Source organism: Harmonia axyridis, chromosome 3, assembly GCF_914767665.1.
Source record: "Harmonia axyridis chromosome 3, icHarAxyr1.1, whole genome shotgun sequence".
Taxonomy (NCBI): domain Eukaryota; kingdom Metazoa; phylum Arthropoda; class Insecta; order Coleoptera; family Coccinellidae; genus Harmonia; species Harmonia axyridis.
Genome location: NC_059503.1, coordinates 9,867,133 through 9,892,329, shown reverse-complemented (window position 1 = coordinate 9,892,329; position 25,197 = coordinate 9,867,133). Strand labels below are relative to the sequence as shown.

The 25,197-nt window shown below is 37.0% G+C and overlaps 1 protein-coding gene and 1 non-coding gene across 5 annotated transcripts in view; one reads left to right on the top strand and one right to left on the bottom strand.

Annotated features, from left to right (window-relative positions):
* The window catches only part of LOC123676536 (tensin-3-like), a 347,695-nt gene that overhangs the window by 168,479 nt on the left and 154,019 nt on the right, over positions 1-25,197 (bottom strand). For all 4 annotated transcript variants that reach the window (XM_045612480.1, XM_045612482.1, XM_045612481.1 and 1 more), the window contains one exon: positions 22,013-22,087. In XM_045612480.1, the coding sequence (XP_045468436.1) occupies positions 22,013-22,087 (75 nt within the window). The remainder of the gene's footprint in view (positions 1-22,012; positions 22,088-25,197) is intronic.
* Positions 12,542-12,613, top strand: Trnas-aga. The gene has a single exon. It is a non-coding gene; the product is annotated as a tRNA-Ser (tRNA).

The window sequence follows — 25,197 nt, the reverse complement described above, 5'->3', positions numbered from 1 at the left end:
CCAATCACTGCAGCAACCTGCAGAAAAACCTTCTTGGGGGGGACAAGACACCGAACAGACATTGATTGATTGCCTCGTAATGACAGTATCCTGCGGGAGAGGCAAAAAACCTTCAAAACGCCAGCTCTATAAGGAATTTCCCAGCTGAATTACATTTCCGTCTGGCACGGTTTTGCGATTCGAAATACGGTGTTCGATTGACAAGATGGTGTAATAAAAGAAAAATGACGTGGCTCTTTACAATATCTCCGAAGATTCCCCGAGTTTATAATGCCGTCTGGAGACGCTCTCGAAGTTCTGCTACCGGGATTACTGATTGATTGTTCTCGAAGGAAAACTCTCTACTCTGGTGATTTTTTTTCTGTGAGAGACGGAGTATTGGTTGTTGACATTGTCTGGATTCGTTCGAGGAAACGCTGTACATTCGTCACTATGGTTTTCTGTAATTTGAATCTTTTGGTCCTATAGATGAAGGTTAGGTTTTGTACTTGTTGGATGATGTAAGAGTATCCAAGGAACTGCGGATTCTGTATATTTCTGAGAAGTTAGCATTGTCACTAACTTCCTCGAACATAGGTTATAACGGGTGTTTTTTTCGAGGTATATAACTTTAAGTTGGCATTACTGTTCAGATGGGGACCAATTTAACAGCTGTCAAGTGATTTATTCTCAGTTTGATTTGGCAATTCATCATGAATCGACTCACGCTTGAACAACGCTTGCAAATATTGCAATTTTATTTCGAAAATATTGGTTCTGTGCGGAATACGTATCGCGCACTACGTCCATTAGCGATGAAGCGCACTTCTGGTTGAATGACTACGTCAACAAACAAAACTGCCGCATTTGAAGTGAAGCTAATCCTCAGGTGTACGTCGAAATACCGTTACATCCAGAAAAACTGACTGTTTGATGCGCTTAATGGTCTGGTGGAATCATTGGTCCGTACTTCTTCAGAAACGATGATGGCCAGAACGTTTCAGTCAATGGTGATCGGTATAGAGCCATGATCACTAACTTTTTCATTCCTTAATTGAACAACCATGATGTCCAGGAGCTGTGGTTCCAACAAGACGGCGCAACATGTCACACAGCTCGTGCCACAATCGATTTATTGAAAGACACGTTTGGTGACCGCCTAATTTCACGTTTTGGAACTGTGAATTGGCCTCCAAGATCTTGTGATTTAACACCGTTAGACTACTTTATGTGGGGCTATGTAAAGTCATTGGTCTATGCGGATAAGCCACAAACCCTTGAACATTCGCCGTGTTATTGCCGAAATACGGCCACAAATGTTGAAAAAAGTCATCGAAAATTGGACGTCCAGATAGGACTACATCCAAGCTAGCTGTGGCGGTCATATGCCAAAAATCATATTTAAAATGTAATGCCAATAGATTATCTTGCGGATAAATAAAATTCATGTCAATCGAATAAGCCATCGTTGTTTTATTGCAATTTGAAGTTCTATAGCTCTAAAAAAAACACCCTTTATTTTTAAGAGATATATGTATATTAGACTGAGAGCGAATTCCAACAAAATAAAAATGGTTCTTCAACAACAATATAACTAGGTTAAAATGCAGCTGTATCTGTAAAGGAATTACTCGAATGCTACACTGAATTTCATGGGGACAATACTGTTTCCTGCCATGTCGCGAATGAAATACGTGATCATCGTCTCTCATATTATGACAAATGGAATCTGAGGTAATTTTGAAAATTTATATTTCTGAGAAGACACGTTGTGCAGAAACTGATAGATTATTTGTGTACTGAATATCAGATTGGGTAGAAGGTAATTTCGGATTTTCTGCTTTTTTTCAAAGCTTCAAGAAAAATATTGCAATCATACAATTTGAGTCGAACGTGAGCTCTTCTTAAGGGGAGGATCGAAGTCTCTAAGTCTTCCCTACACATAATAAAACCCTTAGAGACCACTTAGAAGGCCTAACCTAACCTGATATGTTGAGCGATCAATTTATTTAAAGAGTGGAAATGGTTGTGAAATATGAGCTGGTTTCGGCACTCTACGATAAATCTATTCCGGATCAAGATCTCTAATTTCAATATGAAACGAGTACACGATGTGTTCGACATAGCTTGGCCGTTTTTCGATTTTTCCGGGACTATTCTCCCTAAAAGAGAAATCACATTCAGAGGAAAACATCAACCACGAAACACTGAAAAGTCCCTTTCTAAAATGCATCAACTTCCGGTATCCAAGCGATTCAAGTTAATTCTGAATGGAATAATGTAACGGCGTAGTATATGGAAAATATAAAAGCTTTTCTGAATATCTATATTAACGTTCACGCAGTTGCGAATGTAGGCACGAAGAGTATTGAATTCATTTCTATACAAATCCCCAAAAAACTCCATAATGCCTTTTCTCGCATGAGTAACATTCAGGTTGTGTAAGAGGTTTTGTGCCTGAAATTTGATAGGCTTCAATCCTATTCAATACAGAGAAAAATGACAGAAATTCGAAACACATATGTTTACTGTTTTGTGAACCTAAGGTGGAATTAATATTCTTCATTTTAAGATTACTGCAAATATTGTATTATGAAATTCTGTAATGGCTTTACATTAAACATACTGTTTGAAATTTAGTCCTCAAATCTAATTTATATCAACATGAATAAAAAAAATTATTAGAGCAACTAAAAGAGAACATAAATTTTTCCAAAACTACAAGTTCAAGTAAAGAACTGATAAATCGAATATGTAAACTAACTTAAGGGATGTCATACATTTCAGGATTTTTGGATTTTATACAATTTTCCCTCTTTAGAGACTCACCGTTCAAAATAAATAATTATTCTACAATCTGGCACCTCATCTAAATAAGTCACTGACAGTTAGTTAACTAAGTGAGTTTGTTGGACTCTAGGACTCTGAAAATGATGAATTGTATAAAAATTCGAAAATCCTGAATCCTATGTCTTTTTATTTGTTAATTTATTTATACGATTCATTTGTTGATCCTTCAAGTTGCAGTTTTGGATACTTTTTTTGTTCCAATTATTCATAATATTATGTTTGTCATTACTGAAATGATTTTATTTCTGGACAAAGGTTAGAAAAGTATTGAATGTTAAAGCATTACCGAAAGTTTAATGATTTAATATTTGTTTCGAAATCTTTTATCCAATGGAGACTAATTTGAAATTTATAATTGGAAATCACAATATTTTTCTTTTGTAATGAAACCATTCAATTAGACATTGAAAAACTTTCATTTCATTATATTTATCAAATGAACAAATATGATTAAATTTCGAAGAGGGAGAAATTATTTCATTCTGTACCTTTATTTTCATAGAATTTTGTTCCATACACAAAAAATCAAAGTCAGAGACAATCCTGAAGATATATGGAATATATAGTTTCAACTTCATGTTCTTCCAAGTGTTCTTCTATTGCTGTGTATGCAACATTTTTCGTATCCAGATATTAGTTTAATGTAGGTATTAATAATTTTGAGAAGTCCCTGATGTTGATAAAAATGTGCAAACAACAAAATAATTGATTTTATCTTGAGAACGTTATTTTTGAAAAATGGTTATGGGTAATTTCATCAAAAATTCCGGAAAAATTATAAATGAAACTGATAACAAACTATATATAACATATATAACAAATATATGTAATTCTTTGCTCTTTCCATCGACTTTTTCTACACCAATGTTGTCAATTCTGATTCGACTTTTTCTACCTCACTCTCAACTCCTGCGGAATCAATACCTCACACCCTAAACCCATCCCACTGAAAATCCCCACCGTAGCTAAAAGAAAAAACCCGAGTGCAAAACATCCTTTCTTACTCCTTGACTTCCGCGTCGTTTTAAAATGTCTCATCCTCGCCATCGACAAGGTTTCACAATTCACGCCGCTGCTGCTCCTGCAGGCTCACTTAGGTCCTGCTAACTCCACAAATCGTCACGTTCCCAGCAGGATTGGCCCGGAGGAGACAAGCTATACGCCACATATCTAGCCTCGAGAGGATCGTTTCTCTCGTCTGCAGGAACCGCTCCTGCACGACCTGGGTTCCGCTACCTTCTCACTCATTTCTATGGCGATATTCCTCCACCCCGTTCAGACGGTCTTTTTTACGACGCAGCGGTTCACACTTGTAACCCACATCGGAATTTATAGTTTAGGGGGGAGGGGGGGTGGTTGGTGAGATGTGTGGTCAGAGTTGGCGTGGTGCCATTGCTGAGCTTAGACTTAGGAGATAGTGTGTTGCCTTCTTTATTTAGTCTTTTCGACTTGAGTATACAAAGTGTTCGTGAATAAGTGCGTTTTCAAGATAATTGCTTTTTTATGAATACAAACATAATAGTAATGAAAGATTTCCAAATAAAAATTGAGAGAGAACACCACCACGTGGCTGCTCAGTTCAGAATGAAATTAAAGATATTTCTTGTTAGAAATAACAGATTTCAAATTCAATTTTTTCCCAAATTTCGAGTTCAAATTTCCTCAAAAAAATCGGTTACTAAGGTCATCAAATGCTCGCAGTTGTGCAATTAGTCCAATAATTCATAAATTACAGGCAAAAATCGGAAATTTTCAAAGTAAAATTGATAATTTTTGCAAAGCTGCCACTTCTGCTGGACGTGAGCCAAGCACTTGAAACCTCACTATGTTTCAGATCAGAACTTGATGTTTGAAAAACGTTTTCATTTGAGGGGTTCGTGACAAATAATTCAGGAAATATAACGATTTTTCGAGGCAAATTCAATTTTTTCCCAAATTTCGAGTTCAAATTTCCTCAAAACCGTGAGCTCTACGAAGAATCGGTGAGCGGTGCCATAATTGACGATCTCTGATTAGCCGAAATTAGATCTCACCTGAACAATTTTCGTAAAATTTGCCATAGCTAACCCTTAGAAAATTGAAAAAAAATAAAAGTTCCTTCATGGTAGTATTGTATCATTTTATTGGTTGATTCGACTACGTAGATCACGAAAATGCTTGCGGTTGGGTGATCAGTACATTTCCTCAGAAATTAGAGGTAAAAATCTTAAATTTTCGAGAAGAAAATTGATAATATTCCCGAGGCTGCAACATCTCCTGAACGTAAGCTATGCCCATGAAACTTCGCTATGTCTTAGATGGCAACTTGATGTTTGAAAATGTATTTATTTGAGGGGTCTGTGACGAATGATTCAGGAGATATAACGATTTTTCGAGGCAAATTCAATTTTTTCCCAAATTTCGAGTTCAAATTTCCTGAAACCCGTGAGCTCTACGAAGAATCGGTGAGTAGTGCCAGAATTGACGATCTCTAATTAGCCGAATTTCGATCTAACCTGAAAAATTTTTGTCGAAAAATTTCCATAAAATTTTCCATACCTAACCCTTAGAAAATTGAAAAAAAATAAAAGTTCCTTCATGGTAGTATTGTATCATTTTATTGGTTGATTCGACTACGTAGATCACGAAAATGCTTGCGGTTGGGTGATCAGTACATTTCCTCAGAAATTAGAGGTAAAAATCTTAAATTTTCGAGAAGAAAATTGATAATATTCCCGAGGCTGCAACATCTCCTGAACGTAAGCTATGCCCATGAAACTTCGCTATGTCTTAGATGGCAACTTGATGTTTGAAAATGTATTTATTTGAGGGGTCTGTGACGAATGATTCAGGAGATATAACGATTTTTCGAGGCAAATTCAATTTTTTCCCAAATTTCGAGTTCAAATTTCCTGAAACCCGTGAGCTCTACGAAGAATCGGTGAGTAGTGCCAGAATTGACGATCTCTAATTAGCCGAATTTCGATCTAACCTGAAAAATTTTTGTCGAAAAATTTCCATAAAATTTTCCATACCTAACCCTTAGAAAATTGAAAAAAAAAATAAAAGTTCCTTCATGGAAATATCGTATCATTTTATCGAATTGGTGAGTGATGCGAGAATTGACGATCTCTGATTAGCCGAATTTCGATCTCACCTGAAAAATTTTTTCGTCTAAAATTCTCGTTAAAATTTCCATATCTAACCCTCGTAAAATTGAAAAAAAAATAAAAGCTTCTTCATGAGAACATTATACCTTCTCTGGGGAATCATATCCCATAGATTTATACTGATTGTATTCCATTACAAAAACATTTCAAAAATAAGAAGTAAAAAGAAAACTTGAGAATATTTAGTCTGAAGAATTCACTATTGAGTTAGATCTTACAGAGATTTGTTTCAAAGTGATTTGTTTAAGTGGCACCAAAACGTTCTCAAACAGAAGGCTTTTGATTGGACGTTCCATAATTCACAACTTCCATTAGCACCAACATTCCAAGAAACCGGAAAATGACACGCATCAATCAAACCAAATGAAAGTCGCCAAGATTTATACCACCGTTTCCTCAAAAGCACGTCTCGGACGTGAGCGAGCATAAGAATAAAACGGGACAGAACGACCGAAATAGCTCGAGCTACAATAATACTATCATTCTTCCCGCCTTGTTTAACAAAGGTTGCAAGAACCGGCACTTCGAAGACGACATCATCTCCATAAAGAACGTCCCTCGGAGGTGATGGAGCGACGCTGCTTTTTCTCTCCTGGCCTGGGTGATGAACAGCTCCGCCAGTCCAAATTGTGTTAACTCACTAAGAAAACTTTCTTTTCATCCATCACCGCTAGACGTCGTCACATACGTCCCACCGTTCTTTGGGTTGGCATGACTGAGCGGTTTGTTTTATTTCATAAACGCGCCCTGGCTGCTGCGACAAATACAGAGCCCCCTATTACAAATGGCTCCATAAATTCTCCCAGATACAAGTTGCTGTTTTAATGTGACACCACTGGGAGTTGGGACATTTGTATCGCTACTAGTTTCCTGTGTCGTGGACTCGAGGGCTTTCACCGACTGAGGCTTTGTTCTTGCGATGTCGACAGAATAAGACCATTCCGCGTCTAGGTCTTGCATCATCTGGTGGGATTGTTGGAGAATGAAGCGAGGATTAGTGTTACCTCGAAGTGTCAGCCATGGTATCTTATGTCGTGCTTAATCCAGCTTCATGTTTCTGGAGATAGAAGCTGGAGTGACCAAACAGAATATATAGGGTTATCAATTTTGTGGTTTCGAGAGTAAACGTGAATAAAACACACTTTCTCTTAGAATAAGATACATTTTATTTCAATATAATCCTCAGAGCTTGGCATTGTCATCATTCAAATGTCCTCAGCATGATCTCTTACACGACTCGATCCTTGTGAGGTAATTTTCGATTACTCGCCGGTACATTCAAGGCAATATCTCACCAATAACTTGTAGGATGTTGCTTTTCAGATCGTCAATAGTCTTAGAATTAACATCGACATAGACACGATCCTTCGCATAACCCAACAACAAAATTCAATGGCGATAAATCACAAGATCTTGGTGACCAATTCACATCGAGAAATTAAACGTGCTTGGGGTTTTTCTCGCAATAAAGCCAAAACGGCTCGTGCTGTGTGACTTGTTGCATCATCTTGTTGAAACCACAACTCTTCCAATTCTATGTCATTAACTTCAGTCCAAAAAAAATCAGTAATCATTTGAGTATAGCTATGAAAATTGACGGTTTGAATGACACCATCTTCATTTCTATAGAAGTTCTGGACAATCACTCCACTAAACTAAAGTGCACGAATAAAGTGAATTTTTGTGGATATAATGGTTTCTCAGAAGTTACATGAGGATTGTCACTGCCTCATATGCTACAATTTCGCTAGTTTACATAGACATCGAGTAAAGCAAGTTTAGTGATACGTCGCTGAAGCATATTCGAAAAATCGTCATCCAAACGTAGTTGTTCGAGCACCCGATCGGTATATATTCTACGCGTTTCAAGGTCTGCTGACTTCAGTTCTTGTTTCAGCTGGGTCACAAGTAGGGAGATGCAAATCCAGATGAAAAATACACCATAAAGTGCCGTAAGAGAGGCCCAAATATTGTGCCTGCCGAGGAATAGATAAATTTGGATATTTTTCAACACTTTCAATTAGACTAGCAATATTTTCTGTCGAACCTGCATTTCGATGTTACATGAGACATCAGTAACGGATCCAGCCTTCTTGAATTTTTTCGATTGTTTATTACTCTAAGGGTTCTCATAATTCGCCATGCTCTAAGCCGCTAGTTCTGAAAGGTGTCATAAAGGTTGTACTTAATTTATAATGACTTCATATCCGTTCTGGCTAAAACTTATAGCGAAATGATCCTCCAAGTATGGGGTGTTTTTTCCGAGGTATATAACTTTAAAATGGCATTACTGTTCGAGATTGCGACCAATTTAACAGCTGTCAAATGATTCATTCTAAGTTTGGTTTGGCAATTCCTCATGAATAGACTTACGCGTGAACAACGCTTGCAAATAGTGCAATTTTATTTCGAAAATAATGGTTCTGTGCGGAATACGTATCGCGCACTACGTCCATCTTATTTTGTTTAGCGATGAAGCACACTTCTGGTTGAATGGCTACGTCAACAAACAAAACTGCCGCATTTGGAGTGAAGCTTATCCTCAAGTGTATGTCGAAACACCGTTACATTAAGAAAAACGGATTGTTTGGTGCGCTTTATGGGCTGGTAGAATCATTGGTCTGTACTTCTTCAAAAACGATGATGGCCAGAATGTTACAGTCAATGGTGATCGGTATAGAGACATGATTACTATATTTTTCATTTCTGAATTGAACAACCATGATGTCCAGGAGCTGTGGTTCCAACAAGACGGCGCAACATGTCAAACAGATCGTGCCACAATCGATTTATTGAAAGACACGTTTGGTGACCGCCTAATTTCACGTTTTGGACCTGTGAATTCGCTTCCAAGATCTTGTGATTTAACACCGCTAGAATACTTTCTGTGTGGCTATGTAAAGTCATTGGTCTATGCGGATAAGCCACAAACCCTTGATCATTTGGAAGACAACATTCGCAAATGTTGGAAAAAGTCATCGAAAATTGGACTACATCCGAGCCAGCCGTGGCGGTCATATGCCAGAAGTCATATTTAAGATGTAATGCCACAAGATTATCTTGCGGATAAATAAAATTCATGTCAATCGAATAATCCATGGTTGTTTTATTGCAATTTAAAGTTCTATAGCTCTAAAAATACACCCGTTATTTCTAGATTGAGAGCGAAAATATTAAGGGCAGGTACTTCCTCAGCCACTATAAAATTCCGAATCTCATTAATGTCAACATCAACAAGTTTCTACATTCCAAAATAAACTAATACATGTCTACATTTATTCAAAAGCAACTATAGAATTCTTCCGAACCACACTGTATCACTCCATTTATAATCCTCTATCCGAGCATTAAATCATTATCAGCGTCACCTATAAATTCGACGCCAGAGCAGCGTTGCACGTCGGGCGTCTGACGTACAGTGCAACATTCATATAGATCACATCTGCTGGCGCATGGATGTCGATGTCAGGACTTTTGAATTTGTTAGTCGAGCATGAATGATAAATGACGTGATCTGGATGAATTTATATTGGTTCCGGCTTGGCAGGTCCGATGGACCGGTAAACAAATTTTTTCGAACTTCGTGTCATATATTATGTCGTTTATGAAATGTTTTCGTCGGAAATTTGATCGATGACACTGACTGGGTTGATATCCGCGTCAATCTAGATTATTCGTTGCCAATTATAAATATTGATATTTGTATTGGTTTGGTAGGCTGTTGTGAAAGGCTGGTATCAATTTTATGAGATTTGGGTTGTTGGGACAAGGATTGCAGCATTTTAACAATTGATGAGAGTGTTGTTCACTGCTTGTCATATTCTTGAATGTTAATAATGCTTGGGGCAATATGATTATTGAATATTGGTACCTTCTGGTAGTAATAAAGTCGCCTTACCGAATTATGTGAATTTGAGGTTGAAATGGATTAATGGAATATTCGATAGATACGTGTAATTCCCATAATTTATTTAGTGAGGTCTCATAGGACCCATATAGATGCCTTAACCAGAAAGTCGTCAGTAGAGGTTTTTTTCATTCGAAGAATAAAGATGTGCCCTTGAGACGAGATAGCTAGGTTAGCGTTTTTCGTTCATTTTCATTCTTTAGTCCCATATGGGTTAATTTTTTGGCGGAGAACATCGGAAGCATCTAGAGTTTTCAGGGTGCAAAAGAGGGCAATTAGAACACTTTGCGGCCGTCAAGGCATAGACAGCCGAAGGAGTTCGTTTGTACTAGGGAAGATACTCACAAAATAAATCATGTATATTCAGGCCTGTTGTAAATATGTTCAACAAAATATTGAACAATTTCCAAGAAATATGAGCAGACATGCTTTTGATACAAGAAACAAATCTGCTCTAGGGATACTTTACCATCAACTCACCTCATCTCAACAGTTCATTGACCATTGGGGCCCTGTTTTTTATAATAGGATTTCGAATGCTTTCAAGAGGTTGGATGGAGAGCCATTCAGTCTGGAGATGAAAAAGATACTATTGAAGAGTGCTTTCTGTAGTGTGCAGGAATTCTTAGACAGTGACATTTTCACATGATTTCTATTAAATATAGTTTATAATGTTATTATTGTATTTGTAATGTGTACTTGTTATGACATGTCATGTGCTGAGAGGGGAGAAATATACCTTATTGCAGATAGTGATACTTGGAAAGATACAGGGAAGAAGGAGAATCTCCTGGTTAAACAACTTGAGAAAATGGTACAAGTGCAGTTCTGTTGAGTTGTTTAGGACTGCAGCTTCAAAGATCAAGGTAGCCATTTTGATAGCCAACCTTCTGAAAGGAGATGGCACCTGAAGAAGAAGAAGACTTTTTATATACCTTATTTGTTGTTATATTTTCATGACGTCTTCCTAACAGGTGTTTTTTTTCGAGGTATATAACTTTAAGTTGGCATTACTGGTCAAGATGGCGACCGATTTAACAGCTGTCAAGTGATTTATTCTCAGTTTGGTTTGGCAATTCATCGTGAATAGACTCACGCCTGAACAACGCTTGCAAATAGTGCAATTTTATTTCGAAAATAATGGTTCTGTGCGGAATACGTATCGCACACTACGTTCATTTTATTTTGTTTAGCGATGAAGCGCACTTCTGGTTTAATGGCTACGTCAACAAACAACACTGCCGCATTTGGAGTGAAGCTAATCCTCAAATGTATGTCGAAACACCGTTGCATCCAGAAAAACTGACTGTTTGGTGCGCTTTATGGGCTGGTGGAATCATTGGTCCGTACTTCTTCAAAAACGATGATTACCAGAACGTTACAGTCAATGGTGATTCATTCCTGAATTGAACAACTATGATGTCCAGAAGCTGTGGTTCCAACAAGACGGCGCAACATGTCACACAGCTCATGCCACAATCGATTTATTGAAAGACACGTTTGGTGACCGCCTAGTTTCACGTTTTGGACCTATGAATTGGCCTCCAAGATCTTGTGATTTAACACCGCTAGACTACTTTCTGTAGGGTATGTAAAGTCATTGGTCTATGCGGATAAGCCACAAACCCTTGATCATTTGGAAGACAACATTCGCCGTGTTATTGCCAAAATACGGCCACAAATGTTGGAAAAAGTCATCGAAAATTGGACGTCCAGATTGGACTACATCCGAGCCAGCCGTGGCGGTCATATGTCAGAAATAATATTTAAAATGTAATGCCACAAGATTATCTTGCGGATAAATGAAATTCATGTCAATCGAATAATCCATCGTTGTTTTATTGCAATTCAAAGTTCTATTGCTCTAAAGAAAACACCTTTTACAAGAATCGTTAAATTGAGATTGAGATGGATATTATGAAACAGAGAACCAGTGGCGTACCGAATGATGTGAAACTGAGGTTGAAATGGATTAATAAAATATTCGAGTAACACGTGAAATTTTCCAGAATGCAATTGGTGAGACTCTACCTCACAGGCAAGCCGCCTCTGCTTCGACCTACACCTGAACATCCCCAATCACCGTGACAGTCAACGACCGGAATAAGTCAATAGTTCATACGCAGGACGTAATGACGCGCCACCAGCGGGATTCGTAGCATCGATACCGTCTGTTAATGATACCCGATTAATTATAGTTAGTTTGGGCATCGCGAAATTATATTGTTGCAGATTTCTGCCAGCTGGAGGGTTTGCGCGTCGACCGACGGACCCGAACTAATTAGTTAATCCGTACGGACGGACGGACAGACCCTCGTCAGTGACGGCTTACCGTGCGCCCATACGACGTTTTACGACGCCCTGGCTATTGTTTCGGGAATGCGTTATGTTTTGGGAGGCTGTCCGAGCTGTCTATTTCGTACGAGATGTGACAGGTAGCTTAGAGGGATCCGGGGGAGATGTGAGTGTCTTATGATGATATGATAAGTTTTCGTTGTATAGGTTCATGCAGAAGAGGTGTGAGGGGTTTCATATCTCCTGTTGGGAAAGATAGAGGGTAGTTCAAAACTCGAAGCGAAAATTGGAAAAACGTATACAGAAAGATATTCTGGCTAAAAAACAGTATAATAATAATAACAGTATAGAATCTTCAGCTTCCTCGTTAGCTTAGTGGTAGAGCGCTGGAGTAGAGATTCGGAGGTTGCGGGTTCGAGTCCCGCTCGAGGAGCTACTTTTTTCGGAATTAAAAATTGTCTGAATGCCGTGAAATTGAGTTCATACTTAATACAATATCACACAAATAATGATATCAAATGTCCGAAATTATGCTGAAATGACTTTGTTTGTAAAGGGTGTTTTTTTTAGAACTATAGAACTTTAAATTGAAATAACGATGGATTATTCGATTGACATGAATTTTATTCATCCGCAAGATAATCTTGTGGCATTATATTTTAAATATGATTTCTGGCATATGACCGCAACGGCTGGCTCAGATGTAGTCCAATCTGGACGTCCAATTTTCGATGAATTTTTCCAACATTTGTGGCCGTATTTTGGCAATAACACGGCGAATGTTGTCTTCCAAATGGTCAAGGGTTTGTGGCTTATCCGCATAGACCAATGACTTTACATAGCCCCACAGAAAATAGTCACCAAAAGTGTCTTTCAATAAATCGATTGTGGCACGAGCTGTGTGACATGTTGCGCCGTCTTGTTGGAATCACAGCTCCTGGACATCATGGTTGTTTAATTCAGGGATGGAAAAGTTAGTAATCATGGCTCTATACCGATCACCATTGACTGTAACGTTCTGGCCATCATCGTTTTTGAAGAAGTACGGACCAATGATTCCACCAGCCCATAAAACGCACCAAACAGTCAGTTTTTCTGGATGTAACGGTGTTTCGACATACACTTGAGGATAAGCTTCACTCTAAATGCGGCAGTGTTGTTTGTTGACGTAGCCATTCAACCAGAAGTGCGTTTCATCGCTAAACAAAATAAAGTGGACGTAGTGCGCGATTCGTATTCCGCACAGAACCATTATTTTCGAAATAAAATTGCACTATTTGCAAGCGTTGTTCAGGCGTGAGTCTATTCATGATGACTTGCGAAACCAAACTGAGAATAACTCACTTGACAGCTTCTAAATCGGTAGCCATCTCGAACAGTTATGCCAACTTAAAGTTATATACCTCGAAAAACAACACCCGTTAGATGACACTACCATTGCAGCTGGATCCTCTTATTTAACTGAGCTGAGCAGTATCTCTGAGAGGGCTCAGTCGGCGGCCTTGGGGTGGTTTATTGCAAATAGATTCAGTATGAATGAGGAAAAACGCAGCAATTGATTTTGAGCTTGAGGAACCGAAACCAGGACGGCAGTGTAGTGCACTCGGTTAGATTTTTTGGTGTGAGTTTGGATTCTAAGCAAATTTGAAAAAAATTTAAAGTTTCTTCATGGGAATATTGAACTTTTCTATTGATTATTGAAAATTTTTGTAATATTTTCCATACCTTGACCCTAGTAAATTTGAAAAAATTTAAAGTCCCTTCATGGAAATATTCAACTCTTCTAATGTTTAATTCGATTACGAGGATCACGAAAGTGCTTATAATTGGGCGATTAGTCTATTATTTCATACATTATAGGTTATAATCAGAAATTTTCAAAAAAAAAATTGATATTTTTTTGGAGGTTCTCACCTCTCCAAGCGTTAAGCTACGCTCATGAAACCTCACTATGTTTTAGGTCAGAGCTCGATCTTCAAAAAACGTTTTTATTCGATGGGTCTGTCACAAATTTTTTAGGAGATATAACGATTCTTGGATAGAAAATCGATTTTCACTAATTTTTCCCTAATTGGAATTTAACTTTCAACAAATACTTTTCGTTCCTCCGGGGTATGATTTCAGGTAAGATAATTCGTTCGAAATTCTGCTGCGCTTCCAGTTCATATCATGTTACTAATGGAATCGAATATTTCGGATAAAACGAGAGTATTCGCCTGGGAAGTTTCGAAACTATTGCCATGTTAGGAACTCTGAGAAACAATGCAGACTATGTTGAAAACACGGAGAGAATCGAATTTTCGATAGAATTATTCGTGGATACCTGTATGAAACTTCCGGAAGAATCCATTGAATATAATGATGTAATTCGCAACTTTTGGAGCTGATGAAAGGTTATGATATTCTTTTGATATTAGATCAAGAATCCGAGTAGAAGACGAGGATTTTAGCACCTGCACTATAGATTTTTGTTGAAGAAATATTACTTTGAATTGTGTTTTTTTCGATTCTTTCCACATAAATAGTTACATTCCCGAAAGGTATTTGACAACACTATTTCATGAGACCATAATTACTTGTAATCAAAGGTATTATAATTTTCAGTGCTGTCTAGTTTTGCTGCGAGTAAACTCGAAAAATCAGCTAACAGGTGCTGTCATACAGTTTCTCCATCAAGAAACCATTTGTAATTTAAAATTGACCGTTTGTGATTGGTGAAAATTGAGACGAGAGAAAAAGTCGTTTTAATATTCCTTAAATTACGATTCTTGTCAGCGGTCCATAATTCTAAGAACCATTCATTGTAACGGTCCCCCAACAGTAATATTATTTTCATTTCACTTTGTTATAGCTTCTGACTTTCAAGCTAAATACTGAGAGATTATTGAAACATTTTTCATTTTTATGAGCTGTAAAATGTTATGTCTGAATAATATCCTTATATTAACCCGTATTTGGATTGTGCTAACTGTTTTACACTCTTTATTTACAGCTCCATTTGTTGTGGACATTCTTGAATAGATATCAGACAGGTTACAAAAAACATCCAGATTTTCTCCCCTTTTGGATTTCTTCTCATAGAAATAGATCAACAGTTCTTTATTATGCTCTTTAATATGGAGGTGAAATCTATTTTGAATCTCTAATTTCCAACCAACAAATCAAATAATATACAAATGTATATCAACAAAGTCAAAATAGTATAGACATTAGACTGTTAGGAAATAGTTCATTTGCTATTTGACTCCTACGTTGGCTCAAATGATGTTTCAAGGGCGCCCACTTATTCAATTCCAACTCCTCGAATGAAAAAAATAATTAAGGAAAAAAAAATTCAGTTTTTGAAAGTAAGTTCATTGTATCGAGAAACACGTAAATTCCTAAATAATATAAAAAAATATGATTAAATTCTATAAGAATGCTAACCTGCATATAACTTGCAACCAATACGGAAAGAAATAGTTTTATAGATGACGATTAACTATCTATTGCTTTGTTGTACTTGTTCTATGCTTATTCTTTCACACATATAATCAAGGAATTTTGTAATTTGAACGGCTAATGATCCTAGAAATCGATGCCGAAAAGATATAAGAACAAACCCTTAAAGGATAAATATTAATAAACATACATAAACATTACATCAACATAGTTTGAGGTTATGTGAAAACCGTGGCACCCTCTTTCGTTGACAAACAAATCAAAAGTCGATTTACCTTCCACGTGAAACATAAATCGAAATCTCATCATCGCCAAAACTCCAAATTTCCACATCGCTCAACGTACGGCAAAACACAACTAAAATTGACAGATTCGACAAGCCCCAAATCTCAAAAGCGTCAAGCCCATTTAGCCGTGCCGAGTCGAACGTCAGACCGGATTGTTCAATCGCTACGCAACGAATCAATTAAACAAATTGAAACGGAACCTGCACAATGACGTTTTAACTGTCATAGAGATGCGCTGCCGAAAACAAGGACAGACCCCGGTATTGTGACGACCGGATCGTGTTTGAATATGAGTAATGTGTCGATTTGGGCGTAACTGAACCGGAAGTGTTCGGTTTGAAATATCCCATTGACACGCATTGTCCTGCAGGACTCAATACCTGTTTGTCCCTGCTTTTCATTAATTCCGTGTTTTCCTACGAGCCGCGGGTAGGGCCGATATTCAAACAGAGGGCAGAGTTAGTCGGTTGACGGGCACAATGGGGAGTTGGACGATGCACAGGCATTTCATGATGTCGATATATAGCATTCAGTTACATTGTTGTGATTCGTGCGTTATTCGCTTGATGTCTAAATATTCGAGTTTTGTGTACTGAAGCCTGCATGAAACGGGCGTTCGAATCCCGGCTGTCTGCTTTACGAGAGTAATTAACACTTCTGTCAATAAGTTACGGGCCCAACCTATAAAACGATTTTATTCTTCATCATAGTCATCACTGTGTCCGTAAAGTGTGGAACGAATTCATTTTTAGCTAAGCAGACCATTTCAAGAAATAATCCTGAAACTCGTCGATTTTTGATATTAATTTACCGTATTTTGAAATGATAATATGATATTCAAGGTGAATTACTTTCGAGTAATGACGTCAACGTCATTTTGTTTCAATTTTCCGATTGCTCTAGATGAGCTGATTCCAAAAATGTATCACATGTTGATTCCAATTGGTACAGGGTGGGCAGAAATACAATAGTTGTATGTGTGCTCACAAAGTAACGCGTAACATTCATTATCAGTTAAATAAAAAATATTATCAAAAATATTTATTGTCTAGCGGCAATAAAGAAAAAATGTCATTTCACAAAAAACTAGATATATTATGGAAGAAATAATTTCTTTCATATTGTGTCTGCTAGAACACAAGTCCCAAACATATTTGGAAACAGCTCATTTTTTTATCTAAAAATGTAACCAACTACAGGGTGTTACATTCAAACCAATTGCCTCTAGATAATAAGTATTTTTGATAATATTGTTAATTTAACTAATAGAAAATGTTACGCGTTACTTTATGAGCACACACAAAACTATTGTTTTTTGTCCACCCTATACCAATTGGAATCAACATATGATACATTTTTGGAATCAGCTCAGCTAGAGTAATCGGAAAATTCAGACAAAATGGGGGTGTTCCATTTGAAAATAATGACGGTGAAGTCATTACTCGAGAGTAATTCACCCTGTATATTAGATAATTATTTTGAAATACGTTAAATTGAAATAAAAAATCGATGTTTCAGGATTATTTCTTAAAATGGTCTGTTTAGCTAAAAATGAATTTGTTCCATACTTCACGGACACAGTGTATTCTCCAACGCTATTCTAAATCAGTTTGGCATACTACAGTTGTCTTTAAGTACCATCTGGTTAGAAAACCCTTATCATCTATAATAGGTAAAAAACACATATTTGAAGTATAGGAGATAACAGGCAATGATTTATATTATGGTTCAATTATCGAACTGATCCTTTAGTTACTATGCAATATTTCTTGACTATTGAATTAGTCAATGAAAAATATTTTCATTCAGTCTCATCTTCAGAAATATGGTATGCAGCTTTATTTTGTTTGTTACACATAATGTTATCAATGAAAATTAATAAACCCAAAAAAAACTGGTGAGTAACTGGGGAGTAAACAAGTTGAGCTATTCTATGGAATGGAAAGAAACAATACACCATTGTGGAAAATGTCTGGGCGTTTTAATACCTCCCACTCTAATATCCATATAACCAACAATTGCCAATTCATCATCCCCAATGATTCCGATAATCGAGTAGGAATTGTTCTCCACGCTAACCTCTATACATTCAGCCGCTCAAACATGACGAACTCAGTTCCAAGAAAGTTTCGCCGAAGGCGGCGAGAGAAATGGAGCGAAAAGTCGACTAGAATGGGATTTCACAGAATTTATGGGTCCTCAAACGAAATGAATCTCCGAATATTATGGATGGCGTTGGATGAACGTCTCATTTGGCTAGATTTCTTTTCAGATTTGCATCTATAATAATGTTGCCGAACATCAACCAGTTTCAGTTTTTGTGTCAATGTATATGAATGACCATCAACATCAGGAACATGTATTAGCAGTGAGGAATATTTATGAACCGCGACTCAATAAGAAAACAATATGCTTCATCTCAACAAAAAATATGGAATAATGGTGGAATGAACTGAATTCAAAGTCAAAGTCATTAAAATAACGAAAAAAAAAATATTGATGAAATGCACACAAAAGAGTGGCACGTTAGATATATATTGATTACTTATCAGTTATTCATGCATTGTATCAATCTCAAATGCAGCAATTTTACCTATTTATGAATCTATCAAGCTGAAAACAGATCTCATCATTGAGAATTATATATTATTCACGAATATACACGTGGATGCAAGTTCATACGTATCATATACGCATATATAGGCGTATATGAACGTATATACATGTATATAAACGTATATATGCGTATATATTCGTAAATTCGTCATATGTCGCGTTGTACAACAGTATTTTAAGTATATACGCGTATATACTCGTGAATTCGTCATATGTCGCGTTGTTCAACAGTATTTTTGGTATTATTCGGGGTATTATTGGCTGCTTTCGGACTTTTTCACGTCCACATGGTAAACCAATAATTGGCGAATTGAGATAGAGAAAATCGCTGAGGCCATGGTTATAATTAGGTTTTTCGACCCAAGAATCAGCTTATTTTATCATCTGAAAATCCATGACCGAATTTCATCCAACGTTGACCGCCCCTGTTCATAGGCTGCGAGCAGATTCATTTTTCAACAATGGTGCCTTATCTCGCCATAATAACGTTATCAGACTCCGCCTAACGGGGTGCAGTTAGGTATGGGCAATTTCGGGCAACGATATCGTGAAAATAATTTCGAGGTTATCGTACATGTGCAAAGCCCTAGCTGAAAGCCCGTTCAATTTTGGCTCGATCCGTGAGCCGCCAGTTTTACCGGCGTTAGTTTTTAATCTGTGCTAAACATGACGTGGCAGCCCGTCTGCCTATTCAGATATACAGGAATCGTTAACTGTTCTATGATGCTGTACACCCGCTCGATGGATCAACAGAACGCCCCCTGGTGGGGTTTAATGGGGATGTTTGGTTAATTCCTCGATGGAATTTCATCATGCAGTTTTTTCAATGCGCTGTTTTGTTCGGTTCGGTGCATGATTCAGGGTATGATCAACTAGAGGGATTTAGGAGAGTTTGAAAGGCAGGATTTGATAAATACAATATTCGAGTACATTGCTGATTTTGGAATATGAGGTTGGCTCAGAGATGTATTTGAATATTTTCAGGAAAATATCATCACAGCAGAAGAAATAAGTGATGAGTGTTAGAATATCAATATTGGGAAGTCACAAAATAATTTTCAGCATGAAAGACTCACTTCGATTTCAATCACTTATATTTGAAACTGAGATTTCAAAAATAATTCCTGCCGAGGGAATTGAAATCAACAAAAAATTCCAATTGATCAGAAATGAAATTGGCCACCACATACTTTTGATCGACTCTTACTTTGTTCTACCTCCAGGAAAAAATGTCCCACAATGGTGACTCATCGTTTATTTCTAAAAAGTATGACTTCCTGACATACTAGGCTAATTGAAAAGTCCCCGGTCTGATGCACAGATGGCAGTGCTAGTATTAAATCCATATGAATTTTAGTTAGTACCAACCTTCAAACTATACCTGTCAAAATTTGACCGCAGTCCGAGCATTAGTTTGTGAAATATTGCGTAGTGAGTGTACTACTTGTGTTATTTGAAAAAAGATGAAAAAAAAAATAATTTCGTGATAAAATATTGCTTTTTGAATGGAAAAGTTTCCGGGGTCTGCAACAGGAAAAATAACCATCATTGATTGGTATGCTAAGTTTAAACGTGGTGAAATGAAAACCGAAAACGGCGAACGCAGTGGACGCCCAAAAGAGGCTGTCACCAATGAAAAAAGCAAAAAAGTTCACAAAATAATTTTGAATGACCGTAAAGTGAAGTTGATCGAGATAGCAGACATTGTGAAGATATCATATGAGGGTGAACATAATATCATTCACGAATATTTGTACCTGAGAAAGCTGTGTAATAGATCGAAAGCAACAACGTGTTAATGATTCTGTGCAGTATTTGAATCTTTTCAAGAGCACTAAACCTGAATTTTTGCGTCGATATGTGACAATGGATGAAACATGGCTCCATCATTTCACTCCGGAGTCCAATCGACAGTCAACTAAGGGATCTGCACACGATGAACTGAATCCAAAGCGAGTAAAAACACAACAGTCAGCTAGCAAGGTTATGGCATCAGTATTCTGGGATGCGCAAGGTATAATATCCATTGATTACTTCCAACAGGGCTAGACCATCAACAGCGATTATTATATAGTGTTATTGGATCGTTTGAAAGATGAAATCGTTGAAAAACGGCCCCATTTGAAGAAAGAAGGCACTATTTCATCAAGACAATGTAAAGTGTCACAAATTAATGGGAACAATGGCAAAATTGCATGAATTGGGCTCAAATTGCTTCTTTACCCACCGTATTCGCCAGATCTGGCCCCCAGCGACTTTTTCCTGTTCTCAGACCTCAGAAGAATGCTCGCTGGAAAGAATTTCAGCGCCAATGAGGAAGTAATCGCCGAAAGTGAGGCGTTTTTTGAAGCGAGAGACAAATCGAATTACAAAAATGGTATCGAAAAGTTGGAAGATCGCTATAATCGCTATATCTCCCTCGAAGGCAACTATGTTCAATAAAAAAATTTAATTTTGCCAAACTATTTTTTTACTATGGTAGACCGTGGACTTTTTGAATGGCCTGTTATGCTAGTAAACCAAACATTTCTTATTTCCTTCCAAGTAGGAATTTAAAAATACACAAGTGCAATAATTTTGCTTCTTGCTATTTGTAGGATAGTAATTCAAAATTCCTTTCGTAATTGAAACACTGCTTTATTGCAAATGATGACCTATGATTTTCTTGGAATGATAATCAACGTTATTCTGTTGTTCCTTGAAAACATCTTAATCAAACATAAATATGACCTGACAATGGAATTTCTCTAATTGCCCTTTCTCATGAAAGAACGGAATTAACATTTGTCGTATTCCTTTTGGTAGCCGAGACAAGAAGCCATAAAATTAGTTCCGCACGTGCTGTCTGTCATGCACAATAACATATAGAGACAAATTATTATTTTCTTCATTTCCACGGTCGGTGAAACCCAAAGGATGTTTGCTATTGAAGCATGTGTTGTTTGTTTTGGTTTCCAAATGAGTTGGGTTGAGAACTGAGATGTTCTGCTTGTTCCTTCTGTCTGTTTGCTTTGGTTTATGATTTCCAATAATAAACGTCTGGAATCGTTGGGAGAATATGATTTCAGCATCCTTCAGAATCTATAGCTTCTAGTTTTCCAATGTAAGCATAAGAAGGTACATGTATATAACCGTGGAGTTGAATGTACGCATTTATTTGTATATTATATCAATGAAATTTCTCACGAGAATTTAATACTATTGATCCGTAAGAATTGAAAACTTTGATTCAAGAACTTCAAATGAAAAAATCATTGAAAAAAAACAGCTCGATTTATAAGCGATAGCTAGAATTCACATTTTTACTTTTAAGTTCTAGCTATAATAATGTGCTTATGGAAAATTTATGATAATAACATTTGTTGATTCAATAAATACAAAAAAGCAACGAATAAATAATACTTCAAAAAACGATTTGAAGAGTATATACCATAGTGGAGATCATGCATCCTTTTCATGATTCATTTATGCATGATAAGATCACTCACCTTGCTGTCTGGACTGCATACTTTGATTCCAGCCAAAGAAACAACTAATAGAATGGATTTCCCTCTAGGAGTTCTCTGAAACAAAAAATTCCATAATTCAGCTATAAATTTGAAGCTAAGACTAGGGAGTCATTGATATTATGAAAATAAGATTCGGATTTTCGTTTTATTTTTAGAGATGCCGTATATGTACGTATATTTCAAGACTCTGGCTCAATGCACCAGACGTTGGAAATGCGGATGTAGTGCTTCATTTCGTACTGCAGAGGAATGAATTATGAGGAACAGAACAGAAATAGCAGAGATCTCGATATGATTTGAAGTTGGAGTGAAAAATCGTGAGTTCAGATTTTATTGCGTTTGCCTTAATGGAAACTAGTATTTTTCTTTTATGTTGACGAGCTGTATTTCTCTTATTCCTTTTATGAGCAGAGAAGATCACCGTCTCAAAAAGATAATCATCTCAAGAAAAAGAAACCTTTATAATTATCGATTCTCACCGCCATAAAAAATCCTTATTGATTTCAATACCAATCGATCTAGACGTGTTTGAGGCTCTTCTAGTCAAATAAATTGTTCAACTTGCTAAACAATGCTTTGTAGCAGATAGGTAGTAGATACATTAATATATGACACCAATAACCATACACCTTTCTATCAGGACCTGGACATCATATTTTTGGTTGAAAATTAATCACTGGCTGGATTCAAGGTAAAAAATTAACAGTTCTTCACGTGTAGTGACAAATAAACACAACAACAGAGCATACATAGAACACAAAACACAAATGGATCTCTCAACTTGTACAGGAAGTATGCTTTTTAGAGGTCCTACAGAGGCTTAAGTAGGAGAGATAAATAACATCAAACTCGAAACATTGAAGCCAACAGTTGATTCAGATATCCAATACTCCCTAAGATATTGTCAAAAACAGAGTGAAGAGAACTAAACCAAATCTGAAGCAATCGATATTGATCATTGAGTTATAGAAGCAATAGAAGGTCACAGAGTGCCTGATGTTCTTCGAATGTTGGGGCCAAAACCATCACCAAAGCATCATTTGCGAATAGACTAAAAAAAGAGCAACTTATCGCAGACGATAAGCTATACGCCAACAAATCCAGGAACATTACTGTTAATTTCCCAGGGAGATCATTGATGAAAAGCAAAACTAGAAGAGGCCCAAGGACGGATCCTTGTGGTACTCCCTGACTAAGATCATGCAAAACAGATAGGTAGCCTTATTTCGATTTTATCGAACTCATCATACTTCCTTTCGAACACTTCTTACAAAATCCATCAGGAAGGTCTACATCAGCTTATCTCCTCAAGCTATCTGACACCTGACAGAATTTCAAAAATCAAAACGAAAGGCAAGTGATGAAAAATTCAAAGCGTCACGTCCCCGCAAACACCGTCCGGACCCAATCACCGACGCCCCTGAAGTATGTGCACGGTAATTCCTTCAAGCATCTGGGACGCAGCCAAGCCGCCAGGCCCTTCGGTCCTAATAAATTCGCACTTTTGTTTGTAGATTGTCACCGTCGGATTTACTGGTTCAATTCTCAGCCGGCTAATTGAATTTTCCCGAGCGGCAGTCATTCCTAAGCGATGATTCGGGGGTTTGTCTTCGGGCGCCGAGAGATGCCGCCACTTTCGAGGATCTAATGTGCCGATAAATCAGACCCCGTCGCGGTCTCGGTGTTACTTACCGAGGAGAGGGGGCTTTTCCGCTCGGTCGTTTCCGTTAGGAACGCTCGGTGGGCGGGAAGCCGGCGTCAAGGTAAGAACTCACCTACGCTCTCCGTGATTTACTGGCTGCCGCCTTCGATGCGGATGCGAAAGAGGTGCACTAGGTAGGGCCTTGTTGGAGTTTGGGACTTATGAGGTCTATAGTTTGGGGGATTGGATTCTGGGTTCGAATTTCCTAGAAACTCATATCATTTTTGTTATGTTTGAGAGAGAGAGAGTTTACTGGTGTTCTTAAAATTTCAAGAATTGCTTACGTCATAAATATAATAAAAGATACATCGGTACAAAATGTAACAAAACTCGAAACAACACTAATTCAGAATTATATAGGAAGTATTGTTGTAGAAGCAGTGTGAGTAAATGAAATGCATTATCAATAGATCTTGAGTATAGATAAAATTAAAAAATAGGTGTATGGATGAGGTAAAATAATAATGAATCAAGAGTTCATATAAAATAATAAATTAAGTTCATAGATAAAACAATAAATCGAGTGTACAGATGAAAATTAAACTAAGTGTAAACGGATAAAATGACATAAACTGAAAAAAATACTGAGTATATGTGTATTGAATTTCATAATAAACTACCCAAAAATGTACTAGATATAGTTGATATTAAGAAATTCAAGAAAAATCTCACAGACTTGATTATGAATATAGAACCTTACTCTATTTCAGAATATTTGAGTTATTGCGATATAGATTCTAGAATATAGTTTGATTTTTTTTCTATTATTGACGATTTCCCATTTCTTTGCATATTTATGTCAGGATTCAGGGAATAAAGCTTTCGTTTTTGTTATGGTTATTCTTATTGCTATACTAATGAATTAAAAACAATATGAACACAGTGTGATAATAAAACAGACACACAAAAAAGAATAATAAAAAATTATGTTTTCCAGAACGAAACGAACTCCTCTACTGAATAAAATATAGTGCTGTCCAATATATCCTTCATTTGTTTTTGAAATTTGGATTTTGGCAAGTTCCTAAATCAGAGTAGGTGGAATTATTTCAAGTCAAAATGTAAGTATAATATAGTAAAGTAGGATATGGAAGGCTTGGGAGGCATTGGGTAGGTTAGAGTAGAATAGAATAGAGTAGAGTAGAGTAGAGTATAAACATTGAATTTTACACCTAATTTTCAAATTTTTGATCGATACGTCCCAAACCATTAAGTGGATTCTGTTCATTGGAGAACTCAACTAAAATATCCAGACTCCGAATCCATCCTAAACCATTCAAGTCTTTAGCAAATTCCATTCAAGAGTTATCGTACACACAGCATTCTAACAGCCAATCGTTCTGACACAAAATTCAAAAAGAACAAAAAAAAATTGTAATAAGATGCCTGCTGTTGATGAAACATGCGCTACGCTATCAATTTCATTTCGATTCGTTCATCAGGTGTAGACAATCCTACAATT